Below are 27,022 nucleotides of genomic sequence, written 5' to 3'. Positions count from 1 at the left end.
TTATTTTGGAGACATAGGGCAGGGGCGGTGGAGAAGTCTACATCCTGCTCTGTACCTGGTCCCCAGAGGAACGGACACCTAAGAGGCCGAGAGGGTGGAGGCAGCCGGGATGTGCTGGGACGACTAAGGCCAGAGAACCAGTCCATACTGGAGAAGGGAGTTGGAGGCCTCCCTGGCTGGAGGCCCTGGCTGGTTCCTGACTCTGGCTCTGAGTGGAATCTGCCATTCAGGGTGGCAGGGGGATGGCCTGGGGCACGTAGGCCTCTGACCACCTAAGAGGAAAAAACTAATCGTCAGCAGCAGGTTTCTATCAGAATCCAAGCCTCAGCAGGTGCAGGGCTGTTTGGCTTTATTTAAAAAACAAACCAACATCTTTCATTAGCATTAACCCAGCGTTGGCCCCCTGCTGTCACCTGAAAATCAGACGCCCACAGGTCACACCCTCGGCAGGCTCACAGTACAGGGTTACACCCTGGGCACCACCCCGGCCCAGGGCGGCCACACAGAAATACACTTCTCACTGCACAGATCTCCCTTAAAAAAAAAAAAAAAAAAAATCAAACAATCATCAGGTCAGAGAAGAATCACTTGCTCCTCCAGTGAAGAGGGTACACACTGGGTAGCCGAAGCCGGGTCGTCCTGGCTTCTCACAGTGGGGCGGGGGCCAGGACTCCTCAGGACCGTGTGACTACGGCCGGGACACTGCCGGCGGCCTCGCTCCCTGCTGAGGGCGGAAGGGATCCACCCCAGCGCCCACGGGTGGCGGCGAAGTGCTGGGAGCCCAACCTGTCATCAGCATCCCCAGAGCCCCCGCAGACTGAGATGCAAATAGCTCCAGGCCCACGCGGCTCCCCGTCTGCTGACGAGGGTGGCTCACTCCTGTTTCTTCTCTTCTTACTTTTTTCAGGGAGCAGAGTTCAGAGTAAGAGCTGGCAGTTCTGGAAACTTTTCTTGCTCTTCAGACAACTGTGACGATCATGGAGACCCGCTCCAGACACTTTCCACTGACTCGAAGGGGATGGGAAGGAGGGACACTTCCTTTGGAGTGAGTGGCCCTCGGGCCCAGTCAGTGCACGGCTGGGCGAGGAGACCCTGGGCTCACAGCTGAGGAGACGGAGCTCCTCTCAGCACCTCACCTGGCCTGTAGCTCCTCTGACAAAGAGAATGGCATCTTCCCCTTCCCGGCCCTTCAGAGGGCCTCCTGCTGCCTTAGCGACCTGGGCCGCCTGCTGCTCCAGGGCCTGGAGATTACTGGGCCACCCTAGAGGCTGAACCCTTCAGTCTGGAGGAACCTACCGCTGCTAGAGATACAGGAGTAGCTCCAGAGCAGTGGACATCACGCTGGGGTAGGAGGGGATAATCTGAGATGCCGCCTAAGGGGAGCAAACACAGGAGAGGGGATTCCTGCTGACTGGGCTTAGCCCCAGGACAGAGCCGGGTGCAGCTGAATCACCAAAGGACAGGGCACACAGAGCACGTCCGGTTCTGAGGCCTGCTGGCCTTACCACAGACAGGTATTTAGGCGAGATTTTAGACCCCCAACCCTGCATCAAGCCCCCACCTAGTAAAAGTTCTGAGAAGCACTTCGTCCTAAGACCCCTTGAGGATTTCACCCCTAGGGCCCAGCCCTGGCCTCCCTGCCCTCCCCAGCCCAGCACAGTCACGGGTCCGGTGGTCTGGGCCACGCCGCCGAGCCGCAGAAGACAAGGACAAAGGGCTGCGTGTGCCCAGCAGCTCCGCCTCCTCGGCTCCGCCTCCTCGGGGGGTCTGGCTCCAGCCTCATCTGGTGATGCCTTGGTGAACAGACACAGCATCCTTGGGGGCGGGGTGGGGGGGAGGCTGGCATGGGGAGTCCAGAGGACAGACGGAGTGGGGGCTGATGGGAGGTGCTGGCTGTGGTGTCCCTTCTCCAGAGGGGGAGGTGGGAACTGTCAGGGAGGGGCCGGCCTGTCATCTCAGCAGGCCCCCTGGGCGGCTCAGCAGGGCAAGCTCCAGCAGAGAGGGGGCCGTGTGGGAAGCTCGGGTTCAGCCTGTTTCCCTGGCAACCGGTCTCTTCCAAAGTCAAGGCTGGCGAGGATCCGTGTGGTGGGAGCCTGCAGATCTGCAGGGCAGCGGCTGTACCAGCCTGTGGGTGGGACGTGACTGGGAGGCAGGCCAGCGCACCGCCTCAGGTAGCGGAGGGACAGGCGGCGCCGGGGAGGCAGCGGCTGGGTTCCAGCAGGAGGGGGAGACCTGTTCAGTCCAGCTGGGGGACTTTGCTGTAACACCCCTCTTTATCCCACTCTGGAGCGATCACAGAAGCTTCAGCGTTGGAATCGCAGCCCTGGGGAGCTCTGTGGTTTCTCACTCTTCCTCTCCCTGCACACGTTTCCCCCTGAGCTGTGTTAACTGGATTTACTGAGGAGAACAGCCTTACTTAGGGAGATTTCTGAATAGGCTTCCATTCCAAGGGAGGGCGAGGCTTGCCCAGAGCGGCTTCAGAGGCAGGGCTGGAGGAGGCTGGCCGTGAGGGCCGGCGGGAGCAGGAGCAGGAGTGGGGAGACCCTGGAGGCCACGAGCGCTGAGGGATTAAACACAGGCGGTTAAGGCCTCCGAGTGCCGAGAGCCCTGTTTGTGGCCCGCTGGCACTCATGTGCAGGACTAGATGCAGAATACTTTTCAGCACTAAACTCACCTCGGGCTCCCTCTGGCTACCCTATTACAATTTTTCTTTCCCCTGGTTTCTTTACATATTCATCTCTTTCACAATTATACTACATGTAAATTTATGCAGTTGCCTGAATCCTGTCTGGGTGACTATTTTTAGCATTTATAATCATTATCCAGGTCTGTCTGGGTTCCACAGCCAGTGTTTCAGACCCTCCCAGGACACTTCACCTTGATCGTCTGCAAAGACCCAGAGGGCCCTTCAGTTCACTCAAGGTTTTGGGTGAAAGGCTTAGAAAGCTGCCCGGGGAGTATGCCCACTCTTCCTCTGTGGGGTGCGAACCTGCCTGTCCCGCCCTACCTGTGTCTGAGCACTGCTGAGACAGCATCCCTTCCAGAGCTGCCACGTAGTCGGGGCCTAGCCAGTCATGGTAAGTAGTTTTCTCTCCTACAGGTACTGCCCGGAGGGTGGCATCCTTGAAAAGCAGGTCTTGGCCATGATAGTTGGAGGAGTCGAACATTTTGAACCCATTCTTATTGTGGTCATCTCCAAACAGGTCCTGGAAGCACACAGCAGACCTGCTTTGCATCTGGGCTCACAAAGGGTCACCCGGGTACCACTTGCCACTAACTGCTTTATACACCAAGCAACAGGAAAAGTCAGATGCCAAGACTCTGCTTTGAAATCATAAGCTTGACAACTCATTGAGCTCTGTTACCAAAGCAGATTTGGAGGAAGAGATGACCACAGCCACCACAGTAAGATAGCCATTCAGAAACATCACACCAAACCAGCTCTTGGATACAGAACTGAAGCCTGAGCCTCACAGGCAGAAGGACCCAGAAATGAGAGATGATGTAGTTGAGATTACTGAGGGGGTTGCTAAACCTGCTCAGCACTCCTCAACCTCTTCTTCCAGGCTTCCTCACTCTATCTTATGGGTGTCCTTTTCCCCAAACCCAAATGATTTCATAAGACAGCCTTTTGCTCTGTCACTAGCTCTAAGAAGGTACTAGGTGAGTTGAATATCCTTTACTAACCCGCCCTCCTAGCACCCAAGAGATTCTTGCAGCAGCTGTTGTCTTCCCTTGCTGAGCGTCCTCGGGGTGAGTGTGTTATGGCTCCCGCCCTGAGAGAGTCACTAAAGAGGCCAGAAGGGATGTGAGACATTATGAATCCATGCAGGACATCAGGAGAACATGGACGAATGCTTATGTCACTTTTAAATACCAATCAAGGGGGAAAGAAAGAGTAAGGCGGTTATTGATCTTTCTGGGGGGACTCGAGGATCCTCTTGAGGATCTGATGAAAGTTCTCAGTTCTTCTCCCCAGAAAAGGGCACATCTACACCTTGGGGGGGGCTCTTCCCCCACATCACTTCAGAGGGTTTGGGGACCCGTGGGGAAGCCCAGGGACCCAGAGACAAGAACTCCTGGGACAGAGGGACTCTGTGGGGAAGATGAGAGCAAACATCATTTCAAAAGTTACGAACTGGCCTGGAGAGCCAGCTGGCTCTGCAAGTCTGTGGCGCTTATGGGGGGAGGGAAAGGAGGTCAGTTTCAGTCTATGTCAGGTCGGGGGTGCGTAGAGGGGGAGGTTGGGAACCAGGGGCCCTGCTGTCAGACAGCCTGGGTTCAAATTTTAGGTGTGTTTTAGGTGTTTGTTTTTAGGCCAATAGGATTTGCTGATGCACGGGAAGTAGAGTGTGAGAGGAAGACAGGAGTCTGAGCTGACCCCTGAGGAGATGGAAAGGCTGAAGCTGCTCTTCACTGAAGTGGGGAAGATGGAGGGAAAAAGTGGAGTCCAACTTTGATTTGTTCAGCTCAAGATGCCTGTTAGAAATTGAAATGTCAAGTAGGTAGTTGTTAAAGATGCAAGTTTGAGATTAAAGGGTGGGACTGAAGCAGGGCTGAGGATGTACACTTAGGAGTCATCAGTATATAGACTGTAGTTAATGACCTGTGGCTGGACGAGATCAATATGGGCGCAGGTGCCGACAGAGAAGAGGGCTTAGGATTGAACCCTGGGGCACTCCGGTGGTTACCAGCCAGGGAAATGAGGAAGAACCAGCAAAGGAGACGGGAAGGAGAGGCCAGAGAGGTAGGAGGAGAGCCAGGCAAGCGTGGGGCCCTGGGAACCAAGTGGGGGAACTGCGTCCAGGAAGGAGGTGAACTTCAGGAAGAGGGAGCTGCAGCCAATGCTGCTGAGAGGTCAGGGAGAGGCAGACTGAGAAACGGCCGCTCTATTCAGCAACATGGGTCACTGCGACCTTGACCAAGGCAGTTTCAGAGCCCTGGTGGGCCTCTCCAGAGTAGTCTCCATCCTTAAGAGAGACCAGGAGAGGATGACTGATGACTCCAGAGTAGAGATGGCTCTTTGAAGGAGTTTTGCTGTAGAAGGGAGTGGGATTACGGCTACAAGGGGATGTGAGGCCCAAAGAGGGTTCATTTGTTTTTACGAGATGGTAGAAATAGCAGGTTTGTATGTTGGCGAGAATGGTCCAGCTGAGAAGGGAAAATTAATGATGTAGGTGACAGAGGGCACAGTGGTTGGAGGGAGGGCTTCGGCTAAGTGAAAATCACAGAATTCCCCTCAGGCTTCCTCAGTTTCTCCTGAAGTCTGCTCCAGGTAGACTGAGGCGACCCAGGCTCTTGGCTCCCCTCTGTCACCCTCCTCCCAGTGAGGCAGCCCCTGCCCTGGCTCACCTGGGCCTTGTCCAGCAGTCCATACACAGTGAAGATGTTGGTGTCCGGCCGGACCATGACGGCATGGGACGGTATCTGTGCCAGGTTGCAGGCTGCGAACTGGGTCACCTCGGCCCGGGCGCCATTGGGACACAGCAGCTCGTAGTCCTCCGACATGAGCTCAGCAGCCCAGGGCTCAGAATTGTGGCCTGAGGGGATGGAGCAGAGGCAGGGAGAGGAATAGAGAGAGGCTGCTCTCCTCGGGGATCCCCAAATCCTTGGCTGCGGAGGGGCGGAGATACCTGGCCAGCTCCCCAGCCCTCTCCATTCTTCAGTTGCTATGCTCTATTACCAGGGTGAGAGAACCCAGCTGGGCTAATAAGGTTATTCGTAGGGAATAGGAAGTACGCACTATGTAACTCTGCACTGTATGATCACTCCTATTTTACAGGTGGAGAAACTGAGGCTCTTAATCCCTCCCCGGCAAAGAACTCCATCTGTGTGTTACAGGTCTCAGGGCGGGATGGGCTCCTCCCCTAAGAGCTGAAGTTCTCAAGCCAGAAGAGGTATAACATCAAGTATGGATCTGTAAGATGCAGTTTCAAAGGCCCCTCCTTGCAAAGAATCTCATCAGGTAGGTCTAGAATGGGTACCAGGAATCTGCATTTTAAACTAGCAACCCAGTAATTCTGATGCAGGTGGTTGGTCCGAAGGCTTCCTGACAAACACTACTCTTAGGAATCACATTATTTTTATGTCTTCCTGTATTTCCAGGAGGAACTCCAGGTGGGCTCACGAGCAGAGATAAAAGAATTTGAGTGGCCCTGGGAGGCGGTCGCCTCACTGCAGGTGAACCTCGCAAGGGCCCCGCCTCCTCCCCGGCCCTCAGCCCAGGACCACAGAGGGCACAGGCTGGGACCAGGCAGCGCTCACAGCTCCTGCAGGAGCACGCAGTTCCCTCCTTCTCGGGGATGATCCCCAGTGTTCTTGGTGGGAGGTTGGCAGGGGAGGGAGGGTATGGCAACAGGGCCTGGAACGCTTCCAGCTCTGTTGGGGCAACTGGTCTCCAGCTTAGTGACTTTCGTAGGCAGGGTGGGATCTGAGTTTTGAAATACTGACTGATGTTTTTTCCCTGCGTGTCTTGCTTTCCCTTCGCCAATGTCCTCCTCCCCTTTGGGCCTTCTGCCTTTCTGCCCTGAGTTCCTGGGAAGAGATGTGTTAGGACAGAGTGGAGAAGACTTAACCTCCAGTGTTTGGGGTTTCAAAGCCTGGGGTGTAGGCAGAGTATATAGAAAATGCAAACAATAGAGTGTTGAAGGGAAACAGCTTTCAGTCTTCAAAATGGATAGATTCCCTGAGGAGGGAGAAGAGGATGGGACAGGGGGGTGATGCACGGTCAAGGGCCTGCACCCCGATAGGACCTCAGGTGGGGGCTTAGGGGTCCTGGAGGAGTTCCTGAGCTCTTCTTCCCGGGTGGAGCCCAGGAAGGTGACTCCAGAGAAAAAAACCACCTGTATGATGTGAATGGGGGTGTGCCCTGCCTCACACGGCTTGGGGGCTGCAGAGTGATTTCCCTGCGCGTGGCATTGACCTGCTCAGGACCAAACACCAGATGCTGATGTGAACTGATAACCCTGGAGAGAGAGGCCCCTGCCACCTCTACCCACACACCTGGGTGCCACATAGACACCCAAGAATGGGTTCTCTCCAAATTGATTGGGTTTCTACCATTTCAGTGGAATGGGGATTTAGATTCCAGAAAAATAAAGACTGTCATGTGATCTGTGCATCTGGATACGTGGCCTGAGGTCTGTTCTTACCACTCGGCCTTTGGGGCTCCTGGGATCCCCAAGGGGCAGAGCCTTCTAGACTCAGCCTTTCCTGGCTGCCACCTGGCCCACAGTCCCAGCACCATCTAGTGTCTGGATTCTGCTGGAGATGGGGAACAGCCCCGCCAGGATCTGGCCCTGCCGTGTCCCAGCACCATCACATACCATTCGTGTTGTCGAAGACAGTCGTGTGCTTAACGAAGGCAACGTCCCCTGCATTCTCAACCAGGCATCTGCCACGCAAGAAGCCAAGACAGGTGTCGGCAGAAGGTCCCACCCCTGTGCCTGGCCCCAGGACCACCTCCCCACACCCCTCCCGGCCCGCCAGGTACCTGAAGGCGCCACTGTAGCCGTAGTACCTCTCCTGGCTGTTTCCCACACACTTGTTGTGGCCTTGCTCGTCTCCCACGCAGAGCGCGCACAGCGAGGACGGGTAGTTCTTGGGGTTGTTCACGGGCACGCAGCTGGCACTGAAGAACTCACTCACCGCTGGGGCAGAGAGGAAGGGCTGTGCTGAGGGGCCAGCAGCAGAAAGGGCGGCCAGCGGGGAGATGGGTGGGCTGCTCCCCACACAGATCTGCCCACTGGCCCACCCCATGGCTCAAGGCCACCCATCTGCTCCAGTGCCCACCCAGCTCAGAATGGCGTGTCTCCTCCTGTGAGGATCACAGGGACAGGGGCATTGCAGAGGTTGTCTAGATACAGGCACCCCCAGTGACAATCCCTGGTAAGTGGCCGCACAGCCTTCCCTTGAACTCCCTCAGGGACGGGGAACTCGCTACCTCATAAACTCTTCTGTTCCAGTCAGAGCAACAGCCCAGCTGTCTAGGAGTGGGAACAGCCAGTTCTAACACCTTACATGTGCTTGTGTGGGTGGTTAGAAAAAAAATGTGTTTTTTTCCCCCGAGGTGCCAGCCAGGACAGAGGTGTGTGTGCAGCCAGCTTCCTCCTGCCTTTCCCTCACCAGGAATGCGCATGATTTAACACCCAGGGAGGGCCCTGCGTATGGCATATGGTGGGTGCCTGGTGAACGTGTCTTCTTCAGCACTTATACAGATGGCTGGCCACTTTCCAACAAGGTCCCCCAGATGCCCAGGGCGACAGCCCATGACTGGACGGTGGTACAGCCAGGCCCAGGGCCAATGCACTCACCCTGCTCCCCATGCCCATTGGAACTATTCCACTCTTGAGTGAGTAAGTGGGTAGGGGCACTGGCACCTTCAACAGAACCAGACACCACTGACTGTCTCAATTGTAGCCAAGAATATTCCCCAACCTTCCCAAGAGCAAGGGGCATGTCAAGGAGGAAGAGGACATCTCTCTGGGGCTGCCTTCTGTGGGGTCCTGCTGGGAGAGGACCCCAGCCCTCAGAGCTGGCCCTGACACCTGCCAACCCCAAAGAAGAGCTTGCACACCTGTGTGTCTCTAGAGGATGGTACCTGTGAGGACGTCACAGTCCCTGGGCCGGATGAAGCCCCTCTGCACAAGGGCGCCCACGGGGATGTCCCAGCCTGCAGGGCTGCCGAAGCCTGGGTGGCAGGAGCGCTTGCCCCGCAGCTCGTCCAGGGTGAAGGCATAGGAGCTGTTCCGTTTCACCACGGCCACCACGAAGTACGAGTTGCTCCTGTCCTCCACTGGGGGAGGGGACACCAGTGAGGCCCCTCATCTAATGCTTAGTGGCCTCCGCTGAGCAAGAGTCAGGGCCGGATCCTGACAGGGCGCTTCCTCCCTCAAACCCGTTCCCTCTTGCTGCTCCTGACCTCAGAGCAGTGGTCCTGGCCCCATACGCCTCTACCCGCTGGTACTAGGCCCTGCTGCCTGGGCTCAGGAGTGCCCAGGCCAAGGGCCGGGTGGGTGTTCAGGGAGCACATCCAGCAGCGGGACCCCTGCGTGTCCCCTCACTGCTGAGAAGCAGCCCGTGGGGCTCCACTTTTCAGCATTCTGTGCACCCTCCAACAGTCCTCACCCAGAGGAATTTGTTTCTTTCCTTACACTCAGGTGGTATTTTCTCACCTCCTGGGAGAAAGGTGGGGGCATAGCTGAGGCTGCAGAAGCGCTTTCACTAAGATGAGAGCGTTTTCACGTCCAAGTGGAGGACACCTGAGGTCACTAGACCTCAGCACAGAGCACCTGGGCCCTGGCCCAGGCCACTGGGTAGGTGTTCATAAGCCGACAGGAAGGAGGGTCCCAGGGCCACCTTCCGTGAGCCACGCGGTCTGGATGGAAGAGGCCAAGGAGGCTTTCTAGTTCAGGGCTTGGCAAATCACTCAGCCTGTTTTTGTGCAGCCTGAGTTGCAAGTTAAAAATAATTTTTATATTTTTAAAGGGTTGTTAAAAAGGAAAAAGAAGGAGAAGAGGAACATGCAGCAGAGTCTGTATGTGGCCTGCAGAGCCTGAAGTGTTTACTCTCTGACCCTTTACAGAAAGTTCTCCAAAGCCTGCCAGACTTCCAAACTTCCAGTGCCCGGGGCCAGAGTGGCTTGCCTGTGATAGACAGCAACTGGCCTGGGGAGAAAGGCTCTGATGAGTCGTTTTTATAAATATAAAAATATCCACCAGCTCCCAGCCGAGGCCAGGTGGCCGGCATCTGCACTCACGGGCATAGTGCTCCCCAGCTGCTGGAACCAGGCCATATATCTTCCCCGCTGTGTAAATGTCCTGGCCCTTCAGGGTCACAGCGTCGATCTGCCCAGCCTGCAGGGGGACAGAAAGAGTAGCCAGGCTAGAGTGGGCCCCAGGACAGCTCTGGGTGTCGGGATCTGACAGAGGTGCCAAGGCTGGGTCTCTCGGGGACTTTGGCCCCAGGCTCCCTTCCCCTGGGAATCCCATCTTGCCCTATCTGCCCCTTCCTCTCTTTGTGAAGATGGGCAGGCAAGAGAGGTGCCTGGAGGACCAGAGGCCTGAAACAAACCACCACCGGCATTCCCATTCATGGGTGTCTTTCAGTCTTTCAGCAAGTGTTTTCTGAGGGTCTCCCGTTGCCAGGCCCTGTTCTGAGCAGAACCTAGCACAGTGCCTGCTCTCACGCTCGGTGCGGGTCTCCCCACGGCTTGCCAGCCTCAGACACCCGCGGCACTGTACTGCAGCCCCAGCAGCTGGCCAAGGGCTGGCACACAGCACGAATGCGATACATATTTCTCAAATGCGTATGTGAACGGATGAATGAGCCGGGTCTGAAAAGACGGAGTCTCAGGGTCTGTGGGAGGAGGCCCCAGGGTTGAGGGATCCAGCCCTGCCTCAGAAGCCGGCAGGAGAGGCCCAGGACCCTCCTCCCTCGGAAACCTCTAGAGCCCTCCAGGTCGTCTGCACCCCACCCCGCCTGTCCGTTCTGACGTCTCCGGACAGGCGGCTCCTCAGACCCTGCCAAGAGGTTCACTGATAACCAAGCCACACCCCCAGGGAGGAAGCTGGGGCCCGGGGACAGAGGGGACACCTGCACCCCGGGGAGGTGCCCGACGCTGTGCAGGGCCAGAGGCATGAGGTTACGACGATGGAATAACGGGCAGTGGCATTGACGTTTTGAGCCTGGAGGGTGCCTCTCTGGGGAACCCCTTTTGCTCCCACCCAGACCTTCTCCACAGTGGTGTGGTGCCGGGGAGGAATCCAGACCTTAACCCACAGCCCAGGGGCTGGGCCAGCTGACCCTTCCTTGCCGGCATCACTGCGGTCAGGCAGGAAATGGGTGTTAGGGCTACACCGGACATCACCTCTGAGAACCTTAGAAGTTAGAACTGAGGATCTCTGAGCCTTTGGCTGGGGTTCTCAGGGACTGTCCAGATCTACTCCTCTCTCCACAGGCCCCTGCGCAGCCCCTGGGCCCTCTGTGAGCTCAGGTGGAGAGAATGATTGTGCCTGGAGACAGTTGCATCTCCCTGCATCTCTCCCTGCTCTGGTGCCCCTGGAACAGCTGCTCCTCTACAGGACAGCCTGCCTGGGATTAGAAAGAGTCCCCACTGCTAAGTCCCCCTTCCTTGATTCCCGCTGGGCTCCCCTCCCTCAGTGCCACATCCAGCTCTCATCAACCCCTGGGGATAGGGGCTCCCCCCGCCCTTCAGCTGGGTGACCTAAGGCAAGTTACTTCCTCAGCCTCTCCCAGCCCCAGTCTCCACGTACGATAGTAATCGTATCCACCCCACAGTGTCGTCGTGAGGATTAAATGAGGAAATCCGCATGAAGGCTTAGCACAGTGCGAGGTACATAGGAAGTGCGTGCTCATGAGACTGTTAGTGTCACGATCCCGGGCCCTTGTCCTTCCTGCCCACTCGCCTCTTCTCAAGCCACGTGCTGCCTGGCTGGGGCAGGGTGGACGCACCTGAGGGGCTGTGACTTGGCCTGCACTCGGGGACCACCTTGAAAAGGGCTCCTCACCGTCAGGCCCCACCTAGTAGCTCTTGAAAAGCGGGAGGAAGTGAGTCCAGGAACCCGGGGTGGAGGAGAGCCCTGTAGGACTTCATCCCTGACTGCAGGGCCTCGGGCGCGTCTCCCACTCCTGGTCTCAGTCTCCAGTCAGAGAAGCGAAGCAGGACAGAGCTGAATGGGCTTTCAGAGACAGGCCTGTGCTTCTAACTACAGGCGGCAGGCACGTTAACGAAGGCTTAGTCAGTTTAATGGGGACTGGGATAGACTAGCCCAGAGACTATCAGTGCACATTGTACTTAGTAAAGGTAAGTACTGTTTGGCTTCACATCTCTCTATAGGGGATACATAGTTTTACATGTTTATATCTGAAAGCACAGTTTTTGTGTACCAGACTGTGATTGATGGGTTGCAGTTTAATAAATGAAGAGCCAAGGCCACCCCGTATTGTGCACAAGGGGAAACTGAGACTCAGAAAGAGGAAGGGGCTTGCCCAAGGCCACAGGGTCATGAGTGCCAAGCTGAGCCAGTCTCACGGTCCTTCTGCCCCTGCCCACTTGCTCACTGGGGGGAGCCCCCCTCTGCCCCACCCCCCAGGTGGGGTGGCTGTTTCCTGCGGCCACTTCCTCTTCCCCCTTCTCTGTGGCGTTGTCACAGGAGACTTTCTTCTCCTCCCCAGGCTGCCCTGTGTCCTCCAGACCAGGTGGGACAGAGGGAGGGCCGGGAAGGACCGCCCATCCCACCCTCCCCGAGTGTTACAGCCCCCCCCCCCCCCCCCCCCCCCGGCAGCAGGGCTCGCCGAATCCCGTGGCCGAGGGAGCCAGACCCGTCACCAGGCTCTCCCCGCTCCCGGCACCCACCCCCGCGGGGCGCTTTCCCGTGAGGGGGCGTTACCCGCGGGGGCGCGCTGGTGTCCGCCAGGGGGGCCGGGCCGCCCCTCCCACGGCGCAACCACTCTCCACTGCCCACCCACCTGGCCCGCTCTGCCCCTCTCGACACGGCTCCCACCTGGATCCGTTCCATGCAGTGCTGGGGGGACTCGGCGGACACACACTGGATCTCCGGCTTGAGTCTCTGCCGGCTGAAGGCCACAGCCATGTCTCCACACTTCTGGATCTCGGGCGTGGACAGCACACACCAGCGCAGGTAGTGGGGCAGCCCTGTGTGGGTGTGGGCGTGTGGTCACGCTGGCCTGCCTCGGGGCTGGCCCCCAGCAGGAGGAGCCTAGAGTCAGACCCAAGGGAAATTCTGGCTCTTCCCCTGGTTAGCTACAAGGGGTAAGTTATTTCACCATCTAATCCTGTTTCCTTACCCAGAAAGGGGACCACCGAACCTCTTTCAAGGGGCTGTGAGGATGCTTGAGGCAGATCATGGCTGTCGTGTATACAGCTCAGGCCTGGCATACCATCTCCCTGGCTGTAGGTGGTGGATACGTGGGGGCGGGGGATAGATGCAAAAGCCATTTGTAGACTACTTTAAGGGTCTAGGAGAGAGACAGTGCCAGAGCCAGGGCCGTGGCCACGTGGTGAGGGGGAGTGAGGCACGGTGGAGGGAGAATGACAGGACTTGACACATTCTGTATGGAGGGGCAAGGAGACCCTTCAGGTCTGGACCCCACCCCCTGGAGCAGGTGGGGTTTCCAGGGTACAGCAGGCCATGCGACTCCAGAGTCTTCTTCCCCTACCCCCAGAGGCAGGAAGGTGGAAGTAACAGGTTCCCATCGAGGCCAAGAGACACACACACACCTTCTGGGGTGAGTGTCCTCCTTTGGCCACCTCTCCAGAAGGCCTGGCCACGCCTGCGGTCAGGCGAGGGCCAGCGGGAGAAGAGACAGCTGGACTTACGGTTGGGGTCACAGAGGAGACCCTTCATGGCATGCAGGTACTCGCGGCCCAGCCACGCCTCATAGGTCTGTGTGGCGATGGGCACCAGCTCGGAGGTAGAGTCTTTGAACAGCAGGTTCTTCTGGCCGTAGGCCTCAGAGCTGAACATCTGGAAGCTGCTGCCCTCGTGGCTGAACAGGCGCTGTGTGTCAAGGGGTCGGGGTGTGGGCTGGTGAGCAGCTGCAGGGGCGAACCCTTTCCTCCCAGTTCAGCCACCACTTCCTTCTTCCTGGGCTCTCAGGCCAGGCGCCCACTCTGAGGACCAGGGGGCGCACCACCTCCCTCCTTGCCCTGTGCTCCCCCGGTGCATTCTGCCTTCTCCTACTCAGCCGGTTGAACGCGTGGCTCGTGGCCCAGGTGTGCGACGATACTCGGCACAAGCAGTGGGGCTGAGCATTGGCGATATGGATGAACAAGACTAACTAGGGCTGGTGTGGCCCACGGGCAGAAACTTGCTGCTCCCGTAAGCAGCGGTTTCAGCAAAACATTATTCACCACACTTAATGAATGGTATACTTTGACATTTATTGGTTTTGTCATTTTGTTTATTTGCTCATATGTTCTGATTTTGGTTTTAAGAGCCACAAATACCAGGAACTTTCTCTGAGGGGTGCCTGAGCCCCCTGGTCTCCCCACTCTGGCCAGCCCTCCTCGCTGCCAGCTGGCCCAGTTGGTCCCTTCTTTACTCTGAGTTGGCCTGAGGTCGAACGCCCCAGAGGTCTGGCTCCCCAGCTGGGGTCTGTCCCAGGGCAGGGCCTCGGGGTCCTGGCCCTCCGAGTCTGGCTGGCCCAGCCCCAGGATGGCTCTGAGCTCCAACCCTGGTGAGAGACGAGAAGGTCCGGCATCGCCCTAAGAAACTGTGTGGGGTGCCCTGAACTCACCTGGCCTTCGTTGAGCAGCCGGAAGATGAGACCCCCATCTGTGTCAGCCCGGACCACCACGGCATGAGCAGGCACCCGAGCCAGGTGGCATCGCCTCCATTCAGTGACATCAGCCCGGCTGCCATCCCGGCACAGCAGCTCGAAGTTCTGTGACAGCAGCGGCTGGCCCCAGGAGGGCAGGGTTTTCCCTGGGAAGATGGGAAGCCTGTGGTGAGCCAACTCCTGTCCTGGGTGGGGCTTGGTGGGGACATCAGGGAGGGCCCTTGAGAGGGAGTCTGGGGAGAGCTTAAGGGCTTCATGGCCACAGACCCACAGTGAAAAGAAACCCTTACGGGAGGTGAGAACCAGAGCCACACCAAGAAGTGAGAACCCAGAACCACACCAGGAGGTGAGACCAGAACTTAGAATGAAGAGGAGCTTGGTGGCTGCACCGCACAAAACCAGGTGTCTCTGTGGACTGTGTCTATTCACTTACCTTTTTTATGTGTCACCAATTTCTAGTAATAAAATGGATTTGAGATCTCTGACAATAACACAATATATATAAACAGAACTGCTCATTAAAGGTAAAAAGAGTAAGAAAGTAAGAGAAGCTTAGGATGAGAGAGAGAAATGTGTCAGGAGTTCACCACTGCCGTCTGGCACTAAACTTAGCCCTGAGCAGAGGGCAGGGGCCGGGGGCGCCATGGTGGAAACAAACCCCGACAGAATTCACTAGAACCGTGGCCCAGACAGAAGAGGGTAAATTCCCAAAGCTTCAGCCACAACTCCAGCTATTAATACTTTGGTATTTTTCCTCCATGTCCTTTTTTCTATTCTATTTTCTAACTATTTTAAATATGGTTAAGGACATACATGATAGGCAGTTTTGCATCCGACTTATTTAAAAATATTTTTCCACATTACTGGAAGCTTTCCATAAAACTCATTTATAAGAGTGACTATCAACACCAAATAGGAATATTAAGAAGACGAATTTCAAGGATTGTAAGTCATGCAATAACACATACCACAGATGGCCCTACACAACAATATTTTAATGACTTTTAAATTTTAAAATGAGTAGGAAAAACCTCTGCTAGAAAATAGGAGGGAAAAAGATAAATTTGTGGGGTCATGAACACTCTATTCACTATTTAAAAATAAACCAGAAAACCAAGAAAGTAATAGTTTGGAAAAGTCCATAAAGGTCATTTTTAATGACTGCATGGTAATTTATAGCACTCTCAACAATTACTCAGTGTCATTCTCTCCCCACTCCCCAACTTTCCTCTATTTATAAACTGCTGCAAAACCTTTGCAATAGAGCTCCAAGGGATCATTTGGCCTTCCCTCCAGACAAATGCATCATTTAGGTATTTTGATCTGCCACTCCTGTTTTTCTTCACTAGGGACAATTAAAACCATATTACTTCACTACTTTGAACATTTATGTCAATTCCAGTCTTTTCCTCTTACCAACCTTTTTGCCTGAAGACAACTCTTTAAAAAATTACTTCCTTAGGTTTCCTTAGACTATCCTCAACATTTTAAAAGAGATGGGTTTAACCCAATACACCCCTAATTCTTTCTCCATCTTCCAAATTCTCGTTTGCTTGACTCATCATAGGATCGTCCTGCTCTGAAGACAATCCGGTCTCCTTTTTCAGATCAGTTTTTTCTCAAATCTGGTTCATGTTGTTTGCCTTCATGAATGTCAGACTACATGATGGACCTTCTGATTTAAAAGGAAAGATTAACAAAAAAAAGAGAGATAATGATTCTTTAAAAAAGACAATGATCAGAGCTTCCCTGGTGGCGCAGTGGTTGAGAGTCCGCCTGCCGATACAGGGGACACGGGTTCGTGCCCAGTCCGGGAAGATCCCACGTGCCGCGGAGCGGCTGGGCCCGTGAGCCATGGCCGCTGGGCCTGCGCGTCCGGAGCCTGTGCTCCGCAACGGGAGAGGCCGCAGCAGTGAGAGGCCCGCGTACCGCAAAAAGAAAAAAAGGCAATGATCAGACATTATGGAACAGGCAAAACTGTAGAGACAAAAGTCTGACTGGTGGGCATCAGGGAGGAGGTTGGAAGGGATTGACCAGAAAGGGGTATGAAGGAACTTTTGGGGTGAAAGGTCTGCCACAGTCACTATCTTGATTGTGGTGGTGGTTATACAACAGTATGTTTTTGGCAAAACTCATAGAACAGTACTTCAAAAAGGGTGCATTTTGCTTATGTAAATTATACCTCAATTAAAAAAAAAACTAGAAGATTCTTAGGCAAATCCAAATTAGGCTACATTCTATGAAATAACCGGCCTGACTCTTCAAAAATGTCCATGTCAATAAAAACAAAGATTGAGAAACTGTTCGAAGTTAAAGGAAACTAAAGCAACTTAAAAGCTAAATACCATGTGTGATCAAAGATCAGGCCCTGGCCTGAAAAAATTGCTACGAAGGACAGAATTGGGACAGTTAGTGAATCTGGAACATGGACTGTAGCTTAAATATTGTGTCTGTGTTACATTTCCTGAATTTGGTAACCGCACTGTGGTGAGGTCCACATCACCTTGCTCTTAGGAGACGTACTAAAGTATTAAAGGGTGTGATGTGGGCAAACATATTCTCAGGTGGTTCGGAAAGACACACACGTACAGAAAGAATGATCAGTTCCACGTGGCAAATGCTCAAAGCTGGAATCTGGATAAAGAATAAATGCGGGTTCTTTGAATTATTCTTGCAACGTTTCTAAAGCTCAATTATTTCAAAATCTAAAAATTTTAAAATGACAATGGTATAATGGATCGACACCTAACACCAACCCATCTTTTAACAAGTCCTCGTCCAGGGATAAGGGATGGCTTCTTCAGGAAAAGGAACAAAGGCTGGAAGGGACAGTAGATGACAGCTAGTGCAGAGGTTTGCAAACTTTTTTTCTTCAAAAGCAGAATCTTCACACGGAAACGGAACCCAAGGCCAGAAACGTATCAGAGCGGGGCAGAGCAGCTCAGCCGGTTCCCTTGCCCGCAGAGCAGCTGAGCTCCATGGGTGAGCCCCACCTCTTTCTTTCTGTCAGGGAGGGTTATGGGCCCTGAGATTCGCGGCTGGGGGCAGCCTCTCCACTCACCGTCTGTGTTCTCCAGCACCGTGCTGTGCTTCACAAAGGCCACGTCCCCCGCCCCTTCTGCCAGGCACCTGCGCAGGTGGAACCAATGAGCTGCCATCCTCCACCTCGGGAGGTCTGGCCTGGGCGTGGGGTTGGGGTCATGGCGGGCACGGGTTTCACAGTCATGCTGTCCTGGGTCCCAGTTCCCCAGTTTGTTGGCTGTGTGGTTCTGGCAAGTTGTGGAGCCCTCCTAGCCTCTATCGCCTGTAAAGTGGGGATGAGAAAGTGGCTCCCGTAGGGAGAGACCCTTTAGAATCCGTATAGATCCTGTACAGCTGAGCTTGGGGCCCGAAAGGAGCAGGTGATCATAAGGCAGCTGCTTGGTCAGCAGCCTGAACACTCAGGATGTGTTGAAGATGACTCCCGAGGTCATACCAAAAACCCTGAGTGGAAGGGACAAGGATTTTGTGGATCCCCTATCTGTCACTGCCCAGGGGCGGAGGCAGGTCAGGGCCTACTAGGCAAAGGGGCTGCCTGGGTCCCTACAGCCAGCAAACAAGCAGGGACTGGACTGGGGGGATGACACCAGGAGAGATGGGGTGGTGAGAGTTCTCTGGCTTGGAGGACCAAGAACTGTTTTTCTCTCTGTGCCCCAAACTGCATTTCCCTTATTGCACCCTGGGGCATGGGGCCCCAGCAGGCTCTCGGGTTCCAGGTGGAAACACTATGGCCAGGGCCATCAGAGGGACCTGGGAGACTCCCATGCCAGCCCCCATCGAGTGTTTCCTCCTTTGTGGACAGATGGAAGTGCACCACAAGCAGTTAGAGACTCTCTTGTCTCCATGGAGGGCTGCTCTAAAGTGCCAACCTGAACAGGGGCAGAGAGAGGCCAGCCCTGAGCACCAAGCCTCGCGGGTCCCCCCCATGCTCCCCCACTCCAGCATCCTCCCTCCAGGTCTCAGACACCAGAACGGGGACCTGGGAGCAGCCAAAGGCTGTTTGGGCCATTTTCTTCTCTCTGAGCCCTTACTTCTCTAAATATACCAAACATGTTGATTTTATGAGCAAATCCCACCTGGCATATACCAGTTTGAGGTTTTTAAACTAACCAGCCACATGGACTATATAAAGGGTGCTTTGATGAGAGGCAGCTGACATCGCCACTCCCCCAGGGGCCCTCCCTGGGCCGAGGTGTTTTTCCCCTGCGCTTGTGGCCCCGTCCCAGCCCCTCTCACCGGAAGGCCCCGCTGTAGTCGTAGTATCTCTCCACGGGGCTCTTGTCACACACCCCTTCCCCAGCGGTGTTGCCCCGGCAGAGTCGACAGAGGGACTCTGCGTAACTGGTCTCTCCTGCCCCGGGGACGCAGCTGCCCCCAAAGTAGTCGCTGACAGCTGTGGGAAAGAGACAGAAGGGGTCAGTCACATAGCATCAGACCCTGCCCCACCCTCCAGGGAGTGCTCAGGCCACTCGGGTTGGAGTCAGGAGGGCTGGGCTCCCCAACTCCCCATGCTTTAGTCTGAGCAAAACCGCAGCGCTGGATCTGCTCAGTGGTTCCCAGACGGGGGCCACAAAAGTGTGGGCGTCGGAGAGTGACTACTGCTATTTAAAAATGGCTCAGGGGATCAAACGTTTACCCCCAAATGGCCACACAGGACAACTATCAACCAGATAGTGTTCTCATCGAGGGTTTCATTTCAGAAGGAGTTATGTGTAATCAGTGAAAGTAGGGAAATAAATGATTACTTAAAGAGTATAATTAATTTTATAGACTACACTTCTCAAAACACAGGGAGGGGAGGGAAACAGCAGAGAAGGAGGCCTGGCTGGGGACAAATTCAGGATCTGCAGGATTCTGGGGCCCTTGCCAGCACCCAGGCCCCGAGTCCACCCTCCTGGCAAATATTTATCCTGTGCCCAAGGACCCTCTAGTGCCACGTAGGGTGAGCCAGTTGCATTGTGCTCGGCTAAACCAAGCTCTTCCGGGGCAGGTTCCTTCCTTGGTCTTTCTGCATCCTCGCAGGGGAGTGGACATTTAATAAACGTGCCAAATGACTGGGAACCTCCCACAGCTGGGCGCCGTCTGCGAGGACATGGCTTCCAGGCCCTTGTGCGCGGTGCTGTACGGGGGGAGAGCATCCACGTGTATGTGTGTGTGCAGGTGGGGGCAGCATGCATGTGTGTAGTGTGTGGGTCTGTGCCTGCACGGATGGGTGTGCCCACGTACGCGTGCACGTATGCACACGTGTATGTGCGTGTGTGGGTTTGTGTGTGTGTGTATGCATCACGTGAGTGTGCACCACAGTGACCGGGAGGGAGGGAAGCTGAGCTCATGATAACAGCAGGTCCCTGCAGTGAGCACAGCCCCTGTGCCGTGCATTCTGCAAAGATGTTGTGGAGATTACCCCAGTCCTCCCAACGCCACAGCATTGGAGTAAGTGTTAATTTCCCCATTTTACAGGTGAGGACACTGAAGTTCAGTGTGTAGAGTAATCTTTCTGAGGGCAGGTCATGCTGAGCCAGGGTGTCAACTCACATGTACCCACAGCAAAGTCTGGGCTCTGAAAGACCGGGTGCTTGCCTATGTGCGGAGCAAACCAGGAAGCAGCACACTCAGGAACGAGGGGTTTGGGGACGCCTGAAACTCTCCTCAAGGGGTGGTGTGGTCCCAAGAGGGCAGTTTGAGAAGGTGGTCATGTGTCAGGGGCCACCTCAGACTGACACAGCTGGGTGGCCAGCGGGTGGCCAGGAAAAGAGGCCCAAAGCATGGGCCTCTGTCCAGGTCACCAGAACCAGGGCCCTGGGCTCCCAGCCAGGTCCCCTCAGCACCTCCTGCCCTCACTCAACTTTCACGGGGCACATGCTGTTCGCAGGACGGCCCTCTTCTCACCACCTGCAAGTCAATGGTGGCTCTCTGATTAGCCACTTGTGAGTTTCTGGGCGCAAGTCCGCAGCTTGCTTGGGTCCTGAAAAAATACGGCTTCTGACCCTGTAAAGCTAAGGACACATTCGTGGCCATGGCAACCATGTCTACACCAGGTGAGAGGTGCTCCTGGGCGATTCGCTGCCTCCCGTGGGGTGGGCCTGCAGGGCCTGTGCTTGGCTGTGCTGGGGGCCCGGGAGGAGTGGGCGAGTGTTGAGTGCCTGGAGGAGCCAGCCAGGCAGAAATGTAAGTGGGGGCAGCAGCAGGCCGGCCAGCGGACAGGAGGGAGTGATGCCGTCGACGAGGGGTCCGGGGAGGCCCAGGGGAGGTGGCTGTGCTGCCCCTTAAAGGAGGCGCAGTGAAGTTGAGCCCGGAGGGAGGCTGTCCCACGAGGGGAAATGCAGAGCCCCTGCGGGAGAAGCCGCTGGCGGTCAAGCCCTCACCTTTGAGCACGTCGCAGCCCATCACCGAGAGGCGGCCACTCTCCACCAGGTAGCCCACGGGCACGTTCCAGCCCACCGTCCGGTTGATGCCCGTGTGGCAGGACGTCACGCCTTTCAGGGTGTTGATGGTCACGGGGGAGCCTCTCTTCACCACAGCCACGGCATAATAGGAGGTACCGACCTCTAGGAGGAGGGGAGAGGAGAGGAGTGAGGGTGGGAAGGAGGCTGGGACCCTGCCCGGGAAGGCTGTGGGAGAAGGGTGCGAGGGTGTGCACGGATGCATGTGTGCATGCATGCACATATGTGGATGTGCACGTGCGTGTGTGCATGGCATTCCAGTACCAAGAGAGCAAGTGGGTGCAATCCACGTGTTGTATCACAAGACCCCGCCCCCTCCAGCCTCTGCGTTAGCTATTATCTTGAGATGTTAATTCATTCATTAATTTCCCCCTTGTCCTTCCCGAGCCAGCTGGCACTCAGCTGGGTCTACGTTTGCACACATCAAGGGAGCTCTGTAGCCAGACCAAAAGCAGAAGTAGCCTGCAAGTCTTTCGTCTTCCAGAAGTCTAGCCCCTTAGGAGAACTTACAGGATGTGAGGGGATGGTATCACATTATGGGAAGAAGAGTGGTTGGGAGCAGGGCAGGGACTTCCCTCAGATTAGAAAAAGTGATTTCTCAGCGCTGGGCCAGGGACGCAGGGGTAGAGATAGAGAGAGACAGACACTCAGACACTCACACACACACAGAGACACACAGACACACAGACACTCACACACACACAGAGAAGGAGAGAGACATGAACGATTTGGTCCCAAATCACTCAAGACCCGAATGGGGTGCATGTCGGTGGGCCAGGGTCTACAGCCTTGCAAAAGATTCCCCTGGGCCAGAGGTTGCCTGGAAGAGGCCATTCAGACAAGACAGGGATGACTCCGCTATGGGACTGATGACCAGAGGGCATCCATCACACACAGGCATGTACACGACTGCCCGGGGGTGGTCCGATGCCCATGATCATAACGAAGTTGAGTTCTAGAAAACCAAGCCAGTGTTATTTCTTGCACCCCTGAGCCTGGCCCCTGTCAACCTAAGCAGCCTGTCTGGTCCCACCCTCTGACTCCCCACTCTCTTTCTAGTTTCTTGAACTCACCAAGCTCTTTTCTACTTGGGACACTTTTCAGGGTGCAACTTTTTTTTTTTTTTTGCAGTATGCGGGCCTCTCACTGCCGTGGCCTCTCCTGTTGCGGAGCACAGGCTCCGGACGTGCAGGCTCAGCGGCCATGGCTCACGGGCCCAGCCACTCCACGGCATGGGGGATCTTCCCGGACTGGGGCACGAACCCGTGTCCCCTGCAACGGCAGGCGGACTCTCAACCACTGCGCCACCAGGGAAGCCCTAGAGTGCAACTTTAATGTCACTTCTCCAGACAAGCCCTCCCGTCTGCTCTGTCTTAGCCGGTCTTCCACGGCCCTTATCTTCTCCCTCACGGCCCTTCCTTCCTTCACAGCACCCAGCACATTTGTAACTACAGTTTTTGGTGCTTATTTACTATGTGACTCTTGCTCTTGGAGGGCAGGAATGGGTTCTCTTGCTAACTGCTCTGTGCTCATGCCTGGCATGTAGTAGCTGCTCAATGAATGTGCTGAATTAATTAAAAAGGAAGAGCTGTGTTTGGGGCCCACGAGGCAGGGCTGTTTCTGGTCATTGAGTGGAAAGCCTGGCTGGTTTGCAGGGTTGGACTGTGTCCTGTGTCATCTGACAGTCATCAATTCAACAGGTGACCAAGTGAGGCCCTGTGCTGGGTACCAGGCACCAGGGGTATACAAGGACGAAGACCAGGCTTGCCTCAGGGGACTCGCTGTGGTGAGGACAAAAAAAACAGACAGAGGGGAAAGGACCTTGTGGAGTGAGTCAGTGCTCTGGAAAGCAGGAAAGAGAGGCCCTCTGCAGGGGTGGGAGGGCTCAGGGGAGCTCTTTGGAGGTGACAGCTGAGCTGGGCTGTGGCAGACGCTATGCACTGGACAGGTAGAGGCGAGGGGTGGGTCTCCAAAGGGCAGGCTGTGCCAGAGGCATGTCTGGTGTGAGTGCAGGGCTGGGGCAAAGAAATGCATATTTCTGAGCACACACCATGTGTCAGGTACACACAGACTGGCTCATTTAATCCATGTGACACAGCAGGGACCACTATCCTGATTTTATGGTCAAGGAAGTGGAAGTTGTTCAAGGTCACACAAAATGACAGGAAGGGGCAGAACTGGGATTCCTTCTTGGTCTATGGGGCTCTGCAGCTCCTAGTCACCACTTCCTGTCTGGCCCCATCCCCACTCCACGCTGCATCTGACAGAGGGTACTGGAGAGTGCGGGGAGCTGGGCATCACTGATGCCTCGTTCACCTGGCAATCATGCCCCGCACTACTCCAGGCATGGGGTAGCCCCTCAGTAAGAGCTTGTGGGTGACGGTTAGGGGGCTGCTGGGCTCCCCACGAGGAAGAACAAACTCAGGTCAGCCCTTCGTGTCTCTGGCACCCCCGGCTCTGGGGACAGGACTACTGACCAGCTAGGGGGCTGCAGGGTCGGGCCGGGCCCAGAAGGACATACTGCTGAGTGAGCTCCTCTCTCCTTCCAGCCCCCTCCCACCTGCCCTCTGACCTTGATCATACACCTCGCCCACCACGGGCTTCAGGCCGTGCTCCTTCCCCGCCTCGTAAATGGCTCCTCCGTCCAGAGTGATGGCGTCAGCTTCCCGGGCCTGCTGGGAACAGGTGGGTCAGTGCAGCCTGGCCCCAGGGGCACTCAGCCAGGAGCTCAGGGACACCTGCTCAGGGCCCTTGAAAAGCCCTGGAGGTCCACGTGGTCCTCCTCATCTGGCCTGGGAGCACTGTCTCGACTCAGCCTCTCAGGCCCCTCCCTGCCAGGGCCTAGGTGTCTCCGCCGACCAGGACCAAGGGCTCACCTTGTTTTTATAATTACGTTATTTAAAAAATATTAACGCTATAGGACTACGCATAGTTAAAAATCAGATAGCACAAAATGAAAAGTAGTGAAAAGTGAGCCTCCCTCACTTTCTTGTTTCTCAACCCCCTGCCTCTGCTACTCTCCTGTTTCTCGGGTTTTCTCTCTAAGATGCAGATCGAATCCTACACATATCCTCTTCAATGGTTTCCTTTTTGTTTTAAAACACAAATGGGGTCCACGGGTAAAATGATACTTCAACATAATTGGTTTCCACCCTCACGGTGGAGCCTGGCCCAAGCCCTTGGCCACATGGACTGTGACTGGATTAGCTCTGGGGGCGCACCAGGGGCTAAACTGGAATGAAAACCCAGGTCCCCTTGTGTTTGCCCCTGATGCTTCTCTCCACACCTTGTCCTGTACTGAAGTCCTGCCTCTTGAGTCCGTGCCAGTTAGCAGATCTCCTGCCCCTCAGAACAGCTCTCCCACCCACCATGCACCCACCCAGGACTGCTGGCCCTGTCCCTCCTGCCCCAGAAAACACACAAGCCCAGTTCTGGAAAACTCCAAGGAGGAGTGAGTAACTGCCATGGGCCACGGAGGGGTCTGCTGTCTGCGCTCCCCTGGGTGGGGCGGGTCATGTCCCCCATGTAGAGGGGCTCTGTGCAGGGAAACTCTGCCTCTCAGACACCTTTCACCACCGGTGCCCTGAGCAGGGCCCTCCCTGGGCCTCCCAGAGCCTGGGCAGGAAACAAGCTGGCCCTTGTTGCGGGGGAAACTCAGGAGATCCTATCGACCGGGCCCTGGCGGTGGGGAGGACTCCGGAGCCTTTCCCAGTGAATGAGGCTATTGTGCGCTCCCTCCTGAGTCAGAGCCCTCTCGTCTGTGCAGAGCGGAAGGGAGAGGACTCACCGTGATGAGCTGGATGCAGTGGTCAGCCGAGGTGCCCTGGACACACAGGAGGGAGGGCTGGATGCTGGCTTGCTGGAAGGCCTTGCTCATGTCACTGCACTTCTGCTGCTCCGGGTCTGAGATGGTGCACCATCGCACCTCCATCCCTCCGAGTGCTGGGGACGGGGTTGGGGGGATGGGGGCAAGAACAGTGAGGCCCGGCTCCTGCAGCCCCAGCCCATGTGTCCCATCAGCATGTATAGCCAGTCCTGTGCCTCAACCCTGCCCTCTCACTGTGGGGTACTGGGGCACAAAGAGGCGTCACAGGCTGGGAGGGGGCCGGGCTCACTGGCAAAGCTGTGCGTGGGCCATGCACTCCCTGCACTTGCCCAGCGCGGCTCAGAGCCGGGCCCTTTGCATAGGCCAGGGAGGGTTTCCCTAGGTAGCAGCTGGGCTTCCCCCGCCCGCCCCTCCCTGGCCTGGAGCACAGCCTGGTGGGTGGAAGGAGCACTGGCTGTTTCCTGCCCCTCTTGGGTCTGTGTGTCTCCAGCAAGAGGGTGCTGGACTGGGTTTTCTCACTCAGTGGTGTCCCTGGGCCCTCATGAACTGGGACTTGAGACTGGGAAGTGGTTGTGGCTGCCCTCGAGGAGCCTTGCACCCTTTGGAGCATCTGTGATTATGCCCCCTGCAGACCTACCCTCTGTGGGCACAGTGCCAGGCCCCTGACAAGGGGAGGGTGAGGAGTCAGCAGGCTGGGTTCAAGTTCCTGCTCCTCCAGCTGGTGACTTCAGGTAACCTATTTGACCTCTCTGAGCCTGTTTTGTCATCTGAGAAAGCAGATGAGGAAACCACCTTCTGCGTTGTAAGTAAACCTCTGTAGAGCCAGGACACAAGGTCCTCAGTGGACTGCCTCTTAGGCCCCTCCTCCTGATGGGGACCCTCTTGGGTCCGGTGATCTGGGGATCCTGGGGGCCCAGCAGACGTGGTGCCCAGCTCCCTGAGGTTGCTGCCTTTGCAGACCCGAGCTCCTCCACCACTCACCCTCCCAGCCAGCCCTGCCAGGGATGTCTGTGCTCCTGGGAAGCCTGAGGCTTTGGGTCCATTTCCACCCTCCAGGGACCCTCTCAAGGCAGACTGTGCTTTCCATCCCCACCCCAAGGGTCAAGACTGCCGGTTCTTCCACAGCCTCCCCTTGGCCCCCTCCGCCTCCCCTGGCTCCGGGTGGCCCCCTGGAATGTGGGGGTGCCCTCGCCCTCTCCAGTGCTCCAAGGCTGCACCCTGGTAGGCCTAGCAACTGCCGGGCCCGGACCGGGGTGGCAGGTCCATTTTTTGTACTGGCGAGGTCAGAGCGGTGGCTTGAAGCCATCCTTTCAGCAGCCTCCTCCCGCGATCCCCGCGGGCCTCTCCCGGAGGTCCGGCTTCACGTCTCAGCGTCCGGGACCGTGACTGCCTTGGGAGCGGCCCGTGCTGACGCGAGGAGTCCCGGTCTGCGCCTCCCACCCCCCACCCATGCAGGGCGCCCTGGAGCCCTCTCCTGGGCAGTATCTCTCTCCTCCTCCCCTCCGAATATTCTCCCGCCTCCCTCCTCACGGGGCTCAGGAGAAGTAGAGCCGTTCTGGCTCCCAAACCCTCCTTGGGCTTCCTCGCCCATCAAGAGCATTCACCCTCCGTACCTCCCCCCCAACCCGACACTCCAGGCCTCTCCCCTCCACGACTCTGCCCGCGCCTCTCCTTCCTCCAAGAAGCCCTCCAGACATCCTGGTCTGCCCGGGTCAGTGCTCGTTCCCTCCCCCGTCCTTCTTCGCGCCTCGCGCCTTTCTAGCCTTCCCCCTTTCCTGGGAGACAAAGGTTCAGGACACTTTTTCCAGCCCGCGGGACCCTCCTGGGTGGGTGGGTGGGTGTGTGTGTGTCTGGAGAACTCCAGGACCCCCGGCCCAGCTCCTACTCCCAGGGCCGGGCGGCGGGGTCTCACCAGTGCGCAGAGCCAGGATGAGCCACAGAGCCACGCTGGGGCCCCGCATGGCGCAGTCTAGAGCTAGCTGGGGCTGGGTTTGGCGCGGGTTTTGTCTAGGTGTGGGTCCAAGTGGGTCAACAGCAGCCGGAGCTTTCTTCCTCCTTCTTCCCTGGCACGGGCCTTCAGCTCCTTAAGTGCGGCCGGGGTGTGCCTTCGCGGTGTCCACGCCCCTAACGTGCACCCGCCCACCCCCGACTGGACACCTGGGCGCTGACCGGACTGGCCTTACGCTTCTCTTTGGCGCCCCCTGCTGGAGTCTGTGCCGGTGCGGGGGCTGAGTCTAACCGCAGGCCTCTCTTGATCCCCATGCTCCTAGGCCTGGACACACACGCTCAGCTGTTTCTGAGAGTAAGGTATCTGCTGTCTGGGGCCTGATTCCCCCAGCTCACGGGTGTTCCAGGGCTCTCTCACCTCAACAATCTGCCCTGAATTCCAGAA

At 56.4% G+C, this 27,022-nt stretch overlaps 1 protein-coding gene and 1 long non-coding RNA gene across 2 annotated transcripts; one reads left to right on the top strand and one right to left on the bottom strand.

Moving 5' to 3' along the window:
* Positions 1-304: 304 nt before the first annotated feature.
* Positions 305-26,741, bottom strand: MELTF (melanotransferrin). The gene is made up of 16 exons (XM_067738518.1): positions 26,543-26,741; positions 24,592-24,746; positions 23,377-23,476; positions 20,727-20,909; positions 18,598-18,754; positions 17,384-17,451; positions 14,281-14,468; positions 13,361-13,541; positions 12,525-12,676; positions 9,758-9,854; positions 8,600-8,794; positions 7,493-7,649; positions 7,326-7,393; positions 5,353-5,540; positions 3,008-3,206; positions 305-2,560 (listed from the first exon to the last, which is right to left on the bottom strand). Exons 1-16 carry the CDS (start codon positions 26,589-26,591, stop codon positions 2,478-2,480), a joined length of 2,220 nt encoding a protein of 739 aa, XP_067594619.1. The 5' UTR covers positions 26,592-26,741; the 3' UTR covers positions 305-2,477.
* Positions 2,482-7,064, top strand: LOC137225071 (uncharacterized). Its single transcript, XR_010943675.1, has 3 exons — positions 2,482-3,077; positions 5,842-5,965; positions 6,106-7,064. It is a non-coding gene; the product is annotated as an uncharacterized lncRNA (long non-coding RNA).
* Positions 26,742-27,022: the final 281 nt, after the last annotated feature.

Source organism: Pseudorca crassidens, chromosome 5, assembly GCF_039906515.1.
Source record: "Pseudorca crassidens isolate mPseCra1 chromosome 5, mPseCra1.hap1, whole genome shotgun sequence".
Classification (NCBI taxonomy): Eukaryota; Metazoa; Chordata; class Mammalia; order Artiodactyla; family Delphinidae; genus Pseudorca; species Pseudorca crassidens.
The sequence above is the reverse complement of the archived record's forward strand: the minus strand, read 5'-3'. Positions and strand labels throughout refer to the sequence as shown.